This window comes from Vanacampus margaritifer, chromosome 4 (genome assembly GCF_051991255.1).
Source record: "Vanacampus margaritifer isolate UIUO_Vmar chromosome 4, RoL_Vmar_1.0, whole genome shotgun sequence".
Taxonomy (NCBI): Eukaryota; Metazoa; Chordata; class Actinopteri; order Syngnathiformes; family Syngnathidae; genus Vanacampus; species Vanacampus margaritifer.
The window spans coordinates 28,446,914-28,459,567 of record NC_135435.1 but is presented as its reverse complement, the minus strand read 5'-3'; the positions used below and the strand labels follow the sequence as shown (position 1 = coordinate 28,459,567).

General features: G+C 40.8%; 1 protein-coding gene across 1 annotated transcript in view; it reads right to left on the bottom strand.

Moving 5' to 3' along the window:
• Positions 1 to 30: 30 nt before the first annotated feature.
• prmt3 (protein arginine methyltransferase 3) overlaps positions 31 to 12,654 on the bottom strand; it is a 52,347-nt gene continuing 39,723 nt past the window's right edge. Inside the window, exons 14-16 of the mRNA XM_077562997.1 lie at positions 10,285 to 10,335; positions 9,855 to 9,942; positions 31 to 1,098 (exon numbers count right to left, since the gene is read on the bottom strand). Coding sequence (XP_077419123.1) covers positions 989 to 1,098; positions 9,855 to 9,942; positions 10,285 to 10,335 — 249 coding nt within the window. The 3' untranslated portion in view covers positions 31 to 988. The remainder of the gene's footprint in view (positions 1,099 to 9,854; positions 9,943 to 10,284; positions 10,336 to 12,654) is intronic.

Below are 12,654 nucleotides of genomic sequence, written 5' to 3'. Positions count from 1 at the left end.
GATTTTTTTTTGGCAAAGAGAATATTTAGATAGATACATTGTGCTCTTTATTACAAATAAAAGCAATACAAAAAAATCAATGTTCAGTTTCCATACTAATAACAACACGCTATTTGTTGTTTTAAAGAGGTAACCCTAAAAAAAAAGTATTGACAATAATATGTTCTATGCAGACCCACTAGTCTAAATGCGCTATTCTGGTTAATATTGTGTTAGTGGAATATGAGTTAAGCAGCAAAATCCTAAAAAAAAAAAAAAAATCAATATCAGAAGGATGTGGCCAATACCAGCATACATACAATCAGAATACCACATTTATACTGTTGCATAGAACATATTGTAAACAAATAAAATACATTTTACTTCATAACTCATTCCACACAAAAAATTCGCAAACATTTCTTGACGATATGCTACATGTGACCTCACAAGTCTAAACATGACATTCTGATTTATATAAGTTATGCAGCAAAAAAAAAGCCGTTTTTGTCCATCTCAGAGGGCGGCCATTTTGCCACGTGCTGTCGACTGAAGATGACGTCAACGTTGCTCAGGTAACAACCAATCACAGCTCAGCTTCATAAAACAAGTGAGCTGCCTCAGTGATTGAATGCACTCGTCGTCCATTTTGAGAAATATATGCGGGATGGGGGCGGCGGCCATTTTGCTACTTATTGTCGACTGAAGAGGAAGTCAACGTTGCTCAGGTCATCAACCAATCACAGCTCAGCTTTATAAAACAAGGGAGCTGTGATTGGTCGTAGCCAGAGCCCTGAGCAATTGTGATGTCATCTTCAGTCCACAGCAAGTGGCAAAATGGCCTCCCCCCTGAAATGGACAAAAACGGCTGGATTTTGCTTCTAAATCATATTTGACAAATGTAATATGAATCAGAATGTCATGTTTAGACTAGTGAGGTCACATATAACATATTAATGTCAAGAAATGTTTAAGTTTAACTTTCCTTTTAATAATGAGTTACATGACATCACTGCACGTTGTAGGTGATCTTCCTGTCTCGGAGTTCAAAGGTGACCAACAGCGAGCGAGGGTCCTTTTTGTTTTTGCGCAACGTGATCTTGCCTCGAAGCTCCTCCCCTACAAAGCACCAAAAACATAGTAGATGATTCCGTTTTTGCGTTTTGTCTCAAGAGGCAAAAATGAAATGAGCCAGTTTGGCTCCACATAAAACACAAACTATCGCTGATGCTAAGAAACGGGACGAGCCCCGCAGCGGTGCTGAGCTCAGACCTCTGCAGTGCGAGCCCGAATGCACGGCTGCTCACAGGAACGATGACGTGCGCGTCAAGCGAATGTGCTTTGGTATTATGTTAATAAGCACCGGTGCCTTGTGCCTATATTTGCGCATGGAGACGCAGAGCCTGCGCTCGCTACGCTGCGCGCGTTTCCTGGCTGGAGGTTACAAGAGGACGCGGGGAGAAAAATGCTGAGCGCGGAGCTTTGTGCCGCGTTCGCCATCATTTCTGTCACGTCTCAGCCGTTTGCCATACCAATTGCTTCTGTTGCACAGTCCTTGCTTGCTGCTGGCGCCGCACTCTGGGTCTGTCACTCCACTGCAGAGAGTTTGAGCAGCTGGGGGAGTTTACATTGCGGGGAGAAAGAAAAAAAAAAAAAGTGGCGGGGGGCTGGGGGAGGGGGTAAACATTGCCAGTACTGTAGATGGCTCTTACGGATTTGGGAGGTAGGTGAGATGTTATACTTTTTACATCTTTATATATTTATTGGAATCATCATCACATGTAAACAAAATGTGTAAAAGATTAGCCTATTCACTTGCAGCCATTTTCACTGAAGCAACCCCCTTCGTTCCCGGTCTTACTAGATTTTGACTGATTTTGCAAGGCCCACAGAATATTGTGTTGTATTGCTATAAAAACATGGAACCTACCTACTTTGCAGAAATTAGCATTCTAATAATGCTAAGTTTTATCATTATTAACAAATCTGTGGGTAAAAGAGCTTTTTTACAACATGGCCCTGGTTGATCTCTTAGACTCCGCTGCCACCTGCTGGCCGTTTATGTCATAACTACCATTGCTCCAACCATTCTCATCAGTTCAGAGGCTTGATCAAAGCCTTCTGTATGCTCGAGCACAGAGGTGGGCAATCTCGGGTCCTCGAGGGCCGGAGTCCTGCAGGTTTTGGAGGTTTCTCACTTCCAACACAAGCTGATTCCAATCAACAGGTTCGTTATCAGGTTTATGCAGAGCTTGCTGATGAGCTGATCATATATCAGCTGTGTTGGAGAAGGGCAACATGCAAAACCTGCAGGACTCCGGCCCTCGATGCCCACCTCTGCTCTAGCATAAAACAAAACAAAACATAAAAACGTATAAATACGTCTTTGGGAGCAAATAAGTTAAACACCAAAGTCTTCGTTAAATATTTTGTATTCATGTCAATTTCCTATTTTGCATTAGTTTAGAATTGTAAGCAATCAAAGAGAGAGTGTGACCATGTGACGTCAGTGTTCACTATATGGGGTAAGTTGTCAGATTTTGCAACTAATAAAACAAGGACAAAATTATTCTTGTTCTCCTATTTTTTTTTTTATCGAAAGTGCGGCTGTCCAAATGAATGTGTCAACTCTGGAGATTATTTCAAATTCTTTAAAGCGTTATACAAAAAAATTAATTCAGTTAACTCAATTTTATGTTCTTGTGTGCAGCCAAATTTCGAGTCACTGGCGCAAAGATGGACAAAAGGGCTAGAGGTAGTTTTACTTTCACTTTTACTAAGCATTTAAGTGAGAAGTTCTGAGAATTGTTTCTATGAAAATAAAAATGCCTGTAAAGCTGAGTTCGTTTTGATCGCTTTTTTTTTTTAACAGGTGTATATTACAGAGGAAGAACTCTATTCAGTAAGCAAAGAAAGCTACCAGAATAGTCTTTGATGAAAATATACTTCCTATTAGATGATTTTAAATGAATTCCATGATTTTACTCTAGCATATGTGCTACAAGCTATCAAGAAAATGTAGAAAGATGTGATTAATCGCGATTCATTCTGGAAAATTGTGCGATTAATTCGTTAAAATATTTTAACCGCTTGACAGCACAACTCGAAAGTGAACGCTGACGTCAGCCAAATACTTTTATCAGTCAAAAGAACGCCTATTCACATAAAAAGCTTCAGGAATGTACACAGAGGAGCATCTTAACGTTACTCACCGGCATATGCGTTCCCTACGCTGCAAAAAAAAAAAACAAGAACTTTTATTGGCATGACTTGATCGTGACTTTTTCCTCTTTCCACTCTCTAATGTGGCTACAACTTAACAGTGTATCAGAACGCGCAGAACCACACTGCCCCTAAGTGGCCAAATCAGGTACAACATGAACAGCACTCCCAAAAAAGGCACACACAAACAAGGGCAAGACCGTATCAAATAATTGAAGTAAAATCGATTTCGGGACATTTAAAATAGATTCTGAATCGTACTAAATGCAGGGATGTGATTTGACCAAAGTGAAATTATCTGAAAATTTAGCCGGGGGTCTGGGGGCCGCTGGCACCCAGCTAGGGGGGACAAGGGGGGCAAAGCCCCCCGGAGCTCATGGGTTTTCCGTGTTTTTAAGTACTTTCAATGCACTCACATGATAAAGAAATAGACAAAACAACAGCATAAATTTTCAATGTATATTGAACTATCCCATATAAAATGGCAGTTTTAGTCAACTCAAAATCAGTCACATTCAAAAACATTGGACTGCCTTTGCTTTTAAAAACTATCACTGAGAATATCATCATATCTAACTAATGTGATTACTAAGTTAACACATAAATAATGTTGAAGAGTTCAAATTTCATGAACAAATAATTGTATCATGACCAAAAGAAAAGTAACTCATATTAGAGCATACCACAAATGTCTTTGTTATAGCAGAAGATGTTATCTGTCGGAGTCATGTGCATACACAATGAACTACTACTACTAAAAAAAAAAATAAAAATAAAATAATAATAAATAAAAATAAAAAAAATCGAAATTTTTTTTGGGGGGGGAGATAAAAAAAAAGCGGAATTCCGCGAATTAGCGGAAAAATCACATCCCTGTAAATGAGAACTAAAAAAAGTAAAAACTAGTATTCCACTTGTTTGACTCCGACTAAAGGAGCGTCAGTTCAAATAAGAAACGCTTGGAGGACGTGAAAGTGGTCTTCTTCAAAGAGCAGCTGAATAGTGTGTAAGCTGACAAGGACAGGAACGGGGTTCAAGTTTCCGCCCTCACACAAACATCCGGGACAAAAACCGCCGTCTTTTCCTGCTTAGTAGGTAAAAGCATGAAAAGGACGACCCTCCTCTTCAATAGCCGAGCCACACAAACACACCGGAGCATGACAAATGATTTGCTGTTTAATTTATTACGCCGCCAGCCAGGAGGATTCGCACGGATGTTTTGTTCCGGCCCGCTGCGTGCGCGCGTGCGTGCGTGCGTGCGCTCTCCCAAACAGCCTGAGAGTTAATTACTGTTGCACTCGTAGCAAGGCATCAAAACGGATTCGCTTTCCGCCGTGATAAATCACCAGACAGTCGGCGCAAACCGCGGGAATGTTAACGCCGGGTCTCTCACGACGAAGCTGAAGGCCATCTCGGCCAAAACACATCGCAGGTCAACATTGTGTTTTTGTGTTTGATCAACTTCAAGGTGACTTTTGTGACTTCTCTTCTTTTTTTTTTCTTCTTTTTTTTATCGCCAATGGATTGTTCACAGGGATGTGATTTGACCAAAGTGAAATTATCTGAAAATTTAGCCGGGGGTCTGGGGGCCGCTGGCACCCAGCTAGGTCCAGAGCTCATGGGTTTTCCGTGTTTTTAAGTACTTTCAATGCACTCACATGACAAAGAAATAGACAAAACAACAGCATAAATTTTCAATGTATATTGAACTATCCCATATAAAATGGCAGTTTTAGTCAACTCAAAATCAGTCACATTCAAAAACATTGGACTGCCTTTGCTTTTAAAAACTATCACTGAGAATATCATCATATCTAACTAATGTGATTACTAAATTAACACATAAATAATGTTGAAGAGTTCAAATTTCATGAACAAATAATTGTATCATGACCAAATGTAAAGTAACTCATATTAGAGCATACCACACATGTCTTTGTTATAGCAGAAGATGTTATCTGTCGGAGTCATGTGCATACACAATGAACTACTAAAAAAAAATAAAAATAAATAAATAAAAAATAAAAAAATCTGAATTTTTTTTTTTTGGGGGGGGGGGGGGGTAAAAAAAAGTGGAATTCCGCGAATTAGCGGAAAAATCACATCCCTGTGTTCAGTATAGCAGAGGTCCCCAACCCTGGCCCTCAGGGACCGGTATCCAGCCTGTTTTCCATGCCTCCCACAGCCAACACAGGTGATTCATATCATCAGCTAATCAGCAATCTCTGGAGAAGGCTGATAACGATCTCCACCTGTGTTGGCTGTGGGAGACATGGAAAACAGGCTGGATAGCGGTCCCTGAGGACCAGGGTTGATGACCACTGCAGTCTAGCACTATGCAAGAACTCTGTTGTATTTGAGTGTAAAAAAGCAGCAGTGTGTGTTATAAAGTACACCGTAGACCCGATCAAGTGAACAGAGAATGCTGTTAAAAACTCAATTTCTGGTTTACGGCCCCTGGGAGGAGGTTGAGGACCGTCTGGGTGGCGAGGTGGAGAGAACACATCAATAACCTGCTGCTCTCTCCCTCGCTCGCTCGCTCGCTCACCGACTACCTGGCTAATTCTCCTTCTTCCAGATGCATTCACACAACAGACATTTCTTGGCTCCGCCTGCACATTGATAACGCGGGGCGCTAAGCGACGGCCCAACGTTGAACTTACTTAGCGACACAAAAGGGGGGGGACACGTTGCATGGTGCAGTGCAGCTTTTTTTTTTTAACTCTTTGACTGCCAGACGTTTTCAGAAAAGGGATGCCGTGGGTGCCAGCCGATTTTAAGCATTTTGACTGATCTTTCAAGGCCCATAGAAAATTATGTGTTTGGACTATGGAAACACACATACTACCAAATGAAAGATTGGACTCTCATCTTTCATCAGAAAAAAAAGTTTGTTTCTACCTTATTCCGTTTTTCAGTAATCCACAATAGAAAATGGTTAGTTTCACCTCTGTTTTGAAACAAACGTCTTTTAACGTCTTTGGCACTCCTCCATAGGATTTTACTAAACGTTATTTAACGTTTTTGGCAGTCAAAAGTTTAAGCACCGTTAGCTAAAACCACCATGACTAGCATATACACAGCTGAATTGTAATTGTCTTCTGACTGGAATCCCTCGAAAGAGCATCAAACAGCTGCAGCAGCTCGGGTTCTGACCAGAGCAATGACATCGGAGCATCGGCTCTCGGACTTGGAAATTCTGCTACCGAGTGGTTATAAGGAAACGATAACTGAATATAAACCCACAAGGGCTCTTGAGGGCTGCAGACTTGGGCCAATTAGGTGAGCTCAGAGTTCAAAGCAAAGATGGTGAAGTGGCATTTTGCTGTTATGCTGCGCGCAAATGGAATAAGCTGCCAACAGACGTGAAAATAGACCAGTGTAAATGCTTGTTTTGTTTTTTTCGCTTTTCAGGTTGAAAACTTCTCCATACATTTGATTTTTTTTTTAAAATAAATTTTACAGTACTGTATTTTATTAATTTTAAACATTACTGTAAAATCCTATGAATAAGACTCCCCCGACCCCCATATAAAATTATCTACAATTATCTCACAAAATACACAGATTCATTAAATAATAATAATAATAATAATAATAATATTTTATAGACGTTTACTGGTACCAAGATGCTATAGAAAAGCCATACTTATCTTCCAACATGATATTTATATATACATGATGATACTTATATATAGAGCTATTCATGGCACATTAATTCTTCTTAAATATCAAGGACATGATTTAAAACTCCACAAACATTAAATTCCAAATTAAATTATGCAGAGGCAGTAATTGCTCCAATGATTAGTGCTATAATTACTGAAGTGTTACACAAACATTGACATCAGCAAGGATAAGATGAAAATACTATTTTCAGAATTGCAATTCAATCACTTCTAAATATAAATTGTAAATATTCTGAAGTATAGATACAAAAAAACACACATTCATTTAGGCCTTTAAAATGATATTTTCTCATGAATTTATGGGGAAATATATATTAAAATAATCGATTTATGGTTTTAAAAATTTGTATCGGGCTCTGAAAAGGAAAATCGATTCGCTATCGATGAATCGACGTTTTTTAATCCCAGCCCTAATCACCACCTCAGAGAAATCCTCCCACAAAATGTAGCAAGGAGCAGAAAAAAAAAGGCACTAAAGGAGCACGTCACGACTTCACATCCTTCAGGCAGTGCAGCAGTAAAACCAAAAAAGGGATTCATACAGCATATTACTACACAGGCTCGGTAAAGCTGTTGCCAATAATTGCAACATCTGCAAATACAATTTCAGACACCGCCATGTGAAGCCAAAGTCATATTTCAGCGAGCCAGTCTCAACATTAACGCCAACAAGATGACAAGCACAAGTTACGGTCTCATACGTGCCAAGGGTTCCTACACCAAGTAGATCGAAGAGACAACAAACGCTCAGCGCTAAGTAAGCATGCTAACGTTCAATGGAGTCACAGTAAACCGTTAAAAACGTGCCACGTCTTTATGTTAGCGTGAACATCCGATCAGGTCGTAAACTTTTCAATCCCGATGCTTCCGCAGACCGTCGAGCACAACCGCATTCATAGATCATCGTTTGACCAAATCGAATCAGTTCTGCTCTGCACATTCCCACTGCGGCATGCCGCCATCATATGCTCGTCCGCCGCTCTCACATTCAGCTGCGTTACACCCGACCAATGACAGCGCACAACTGGCCAATAGCGCTTGAGCCGCTACAGAGGTTTTCAAGTTTTTATCGCGCCGCTTGCTGCCAGAGCGCAGCCAAGGGCCAACGGACATCTAGTGTATGTTGTCCCCCCCCCCCGAACCCCCCGAACCCCCGCCGGTCATTTATTACAGTCGGCTTCATCAGATATCCAGTCAGTAAGCGGACAGTGCGCCCCACGCTCCATTCATCCCCGCATCAGCAGACGCATCCGTGATTCCCATTATGATACAGTGCGGGGAGGAGCACAGGAGCTTGTAAAGAGGAGAAAAGAACATACGGTACATGCAGACAAATACCGGGCCAGGCTCAAAATATCATCTTCAGCAGTTGAAAACAGGTAAGCAGAGTGTTGGGAAGATTTTTGCCTTTTGGTCTCGTAAATGTGCAGTCTATCATGATGTAGGCCACGTTGGCATGAGATGGAGATTTTAACTCATTTGCTCCCAAAGACGTATTTATACGTTTTTTAATTTATTTTTAATGTTAGAGCATACAGAAGGCTTTGATGCATCCTCAGAACTGAGAAGAATGCTTGAAGCAATGGTAGTTATTAGAAAAACGGCCAGCAGGTGGCAGCAGAGTATAAGAGATCAACCAGGGCCATGTTGCAAACAAGCTGATTTCCCCACAGCTTTAAACAGATTTGTGAATAATGATGAAACTTAGCTATGTTAATTGCTGCAAAACGGAAACAGATAGAAATATACTTTTTTTTTCCTGATGAAAGAAGAGACTCTAATCTTTCTTTTGGTAGGTGCCATGTTTTTATAGAACATAATATTCAGTGGGCCTTGCGAAATCAGCTAAAATCGAGTAAAACAACCAGAAGCGAAGGGGTTGCGGAGTGAATGAGTTTATCCCTAGTGGGGAAAATTTTTTGACTAATCGAAAAGATTTTTTAAAGCCCAAATATCGATTTATAAAAATATAAATCAATCCTTTTAATACATTAACAATAACTAAATAAATTCATGTGAAAGTACAATTTTACAAGAACATTTCCTGTATCTTGCTGTTTTCTTAAATTTTCAGTTCACAGAAATTTAAAAGTATTTTCATACATTTAGAAAAGACCTAACTTATTGCACCTTTAGCTAATTTAAAAAATATATATATTTACAATTATTTAACAGCTGCGGTTCAATAACTGCAGTAATATATAAGTTATCCAAACTTGGCATTTAGAAAAACAGAATCCAATTCAAAACCGTCTGTGCGTTTAATGATATGTAAATGACGTAAATTGATTGGAATTAAAAGGATTTAGAATGTTTTTCTTCCACATCCTTTCGAAGCCTTAGCATTTGTTTGTGGTGGGGCTTGCAGGCAATCCCAGTTACACAGTACAGAAAACGGATGGAGGGTGCAAAATTGTGAACTAAGTAAGGCCAAACAATCTTGGTATGATCAATAATCATATTGTTTGCTCTTTGTAGCCAAACTAAACTGAAGACTTTCATCATACCAACCAACGCATATTTATATATAAATTGACACAAAATTTAGTTCCAGACTCAGCCCTATACAATGTTTGTATAAAATTAATTAAAAAAATATATATAAAGAAGAAAAAAGAAAAATAATAATAATAATAATAATAAAAAAATTTTTTACTTCTTATATCTGCACATCCCATTTTTAATTTTCTCTCAACATGCCACGAATGAAGATGTGCGAGCGCTTATCGGCTGACTTTCACAAGCCGTCTGTGACAGCCGAACGTGATCCGTTTGGATCTCCTGCCGTCTCTCGCCGTGACAGATAACCGGTGTCAAGCGGTCTGAGGAGATCACCCGCGCCAGAGACACATTACCCGTCATCCTGATGTCCCGAGCACCATTAAGGCACCGAATACAGTATAAAACACACACACACGGTCCGACGCAACCTGCAAACAATGGAGGACAACGTTTCGTACTAACCGGCCTGGACTGCGAAAGGTCTCTCCAGTTGGAAGACGGTTTGTTTCCAGTGGGTCTTTGTGACCTGAGGTCCCGTGGAGAACATGACCTGGCCAAAAAACAGTTTTGTTGAGAATCAAGCTTTATATCATTCAATACAGGTCCAAATCCAACCTTAACCAGCATCCCAGCTTGCATTGCGTAACCTTAGTCATGTTATGGTATCAACAACGTTGGGACCAGGCCCTGAGTTTCACGCATAACACAGTGAGCAATTGGGAGGTGAGATGAGCTTGGCATTTGTTTTCCGGTGCTGGATGAGCGCTCATGTCACCACCGGACTAGGTTGCGTGTCGATTAGCGACAAACGCCTCGAGGAGGAGAAATAAGCTAACGCGTGAACGTAATTGACTTTCTGTTAAATGGCTTTCCTGTTTTCAGCGCCGCTTACCTTGTTGCAGCAGCCTTTGTCAAAGAAAACGTCAAAATAGCCGACGAGTGCCTGCAATGAAATATGAGAGGCGGGTTAGAATGTGCGCAATAAACACTTGGATTGGTCTGGCTACATCATTGATATGAGTGACTTGACTGCTAAGGACAATTATTAATATTATTATTTTTAATGAAGGCTTTAACTCATTTGCTCCCCAAAATGTATAAAAAACATTCTGTTTTAAATATTACCATTGTCCCAAAAACTTATTTATACATTGTTTTTTTTAATGTTAGAGCATACAGAAGGCTTTGATGTAGCAAAGCAATGGTAGTTATTACAAAAACGGCCAGCAGGTGGCAGAAGAGTTTAAGAGATCAACTAAGGCCATGTTGCAAAAAAGCTCTTTTTCCCAACAGATTTGCGTATAATGATGAAATTTAGCTATGTTCTAATGCTTATTGCTGCAAAACGGAAACGGATAGAAATATTTTTTCTCAAATTTTTCTTCTTCAGTGAAAATGGCTGGAGGTGAATGAGTTAATGAGTGGCGTAAAGGGTCGTTGACTATAGTGAAGGTCAGTGGTTCTTAACCTTGTTGGAGGTACCAGTTTATAGAGCCCTCTAAAACAACCACCCGTTTTCTTAAACTGGGACCCAGGGGCAGCAGATGGAATGAAAACCGCAGAGGCCCCAGAATTGAACTCTGTGGAACGCCATACGTTCCGTTACACGTAAATTCAAATCGCACATACCCGTCCGACCACATTATGAAAACCGCAGAGGCCCCAGAATTGAACCCTGTGGAACACCATACGTTCCGTTACACGTAAATTCAAATCGCACATACCCGTCCGACCCCATTATGAAAACCGCAGAGGCCCCAGAATTGAACCCTGTGGAATGCCATACGTCCCGTTACACGTAAATTCAAATCGCACATACCTGTCCGACCACATTATGAAAACCGCAGAGGCCCCAGAATTGAACCCCGTGGAACGCCATACGTTCCGTTACACGTAAATTCAAATCGCACATACCCGTCCGACCACATTATGAAAACCGCAGAGGCCCCAGAATTGAACCCCGTGGAACGCCATACGTTCCGTTACACGTAAATTCAAATCGCACATACCCGTCCGACCACATTATGAAAACCGCAGAGGCCCCAGAATTGAACCCCGTGGAACGCCATACGTTCCGTTACACGTAAATTCAAATCGCACATACCCGTCCGACCACATTATGAAAACCGCAGAGGCCCCAGAATTGAACCCCGTGGAACACCATCCGTTCCGTTACACGTAAATTCAAATCGCACATACCCGTCCGACCACATTATGAAAACCGCAGAGGCCCCAGAATTGAACCCTGTGGAACACCATACGTTCCGTTACACGCAAATTCAAATCGCACATACCCGTCCGACCACATTCTGAAAACCGCAGAGGCCCCAGAATTGAACCCTGAGGAACACCATACATTCCCGTTACATGTGATTTCATATTATACGTCCGACCACATTCATTTTTTTTTTTGCTCAACAGTTAGTATGAATGGGGGGGCTCGACCGAACCCAGATTGAAAACCACTGCTGTAGATAGAGGAATGTTTAAGGCTCAACATTGACATAATTTTACAGAGTTCAGTGTTTTTGTGTTACTGTAAAAGCTGCACTAGCAGTTTTTTATTTATTTATTTATATAAATCTCTTTCCTTTTAAAACGAACTTGGCTTCTCATTTGGGCTGAGTCAACAACATGTTCCATGTGCTCCCTTTAACCTCATCACAGAGGCTTGTCATGGCACAAAAGAAACACATTATGAAGCAGCCACCAACACCATGCAGGAAATATCGCTGACTATTTTAAAATCCACCATCCAAACCATCTGGGAACATGAAATTAGCAAATTGACTGTATTGCAGAAATAGATGGATTGCTACAGGAAAATACCAGCATGCCATCTCATTGAAAGTGTTGTTCTAGACTAATGTTGCACTTTTGACAAACTCAAGGTGAGACTTGAAAGCCCGTCACAGAAAAAGCAGCCATTTAAATGAGCGCTACATAGGACACGCATGTAAAGAACACAGAGGAGGGGACGGTCCACGGCCGGTCTGCCTTTGGTCCACCGAAAACATCCCCCAGGATGATTTTGCTCCCATTTCACCCCCATTGGAGGAACAGAGGTACTCTATCAATCTCGGGAGCACACTTGTAGTGGCAATGATGCAGAACTAATAGCTTTTAATCCTGACACAGCTGACAACTTGGAGTCCAGCTTGCAGAGACAAAGAACTAAATCGATGCAGTAAAGAGAGGGGGGATTTCTATTTAAAGCTATTTTTTGGGTTGGTGAAATATAGTAAACATCTAGTGAGCGGTC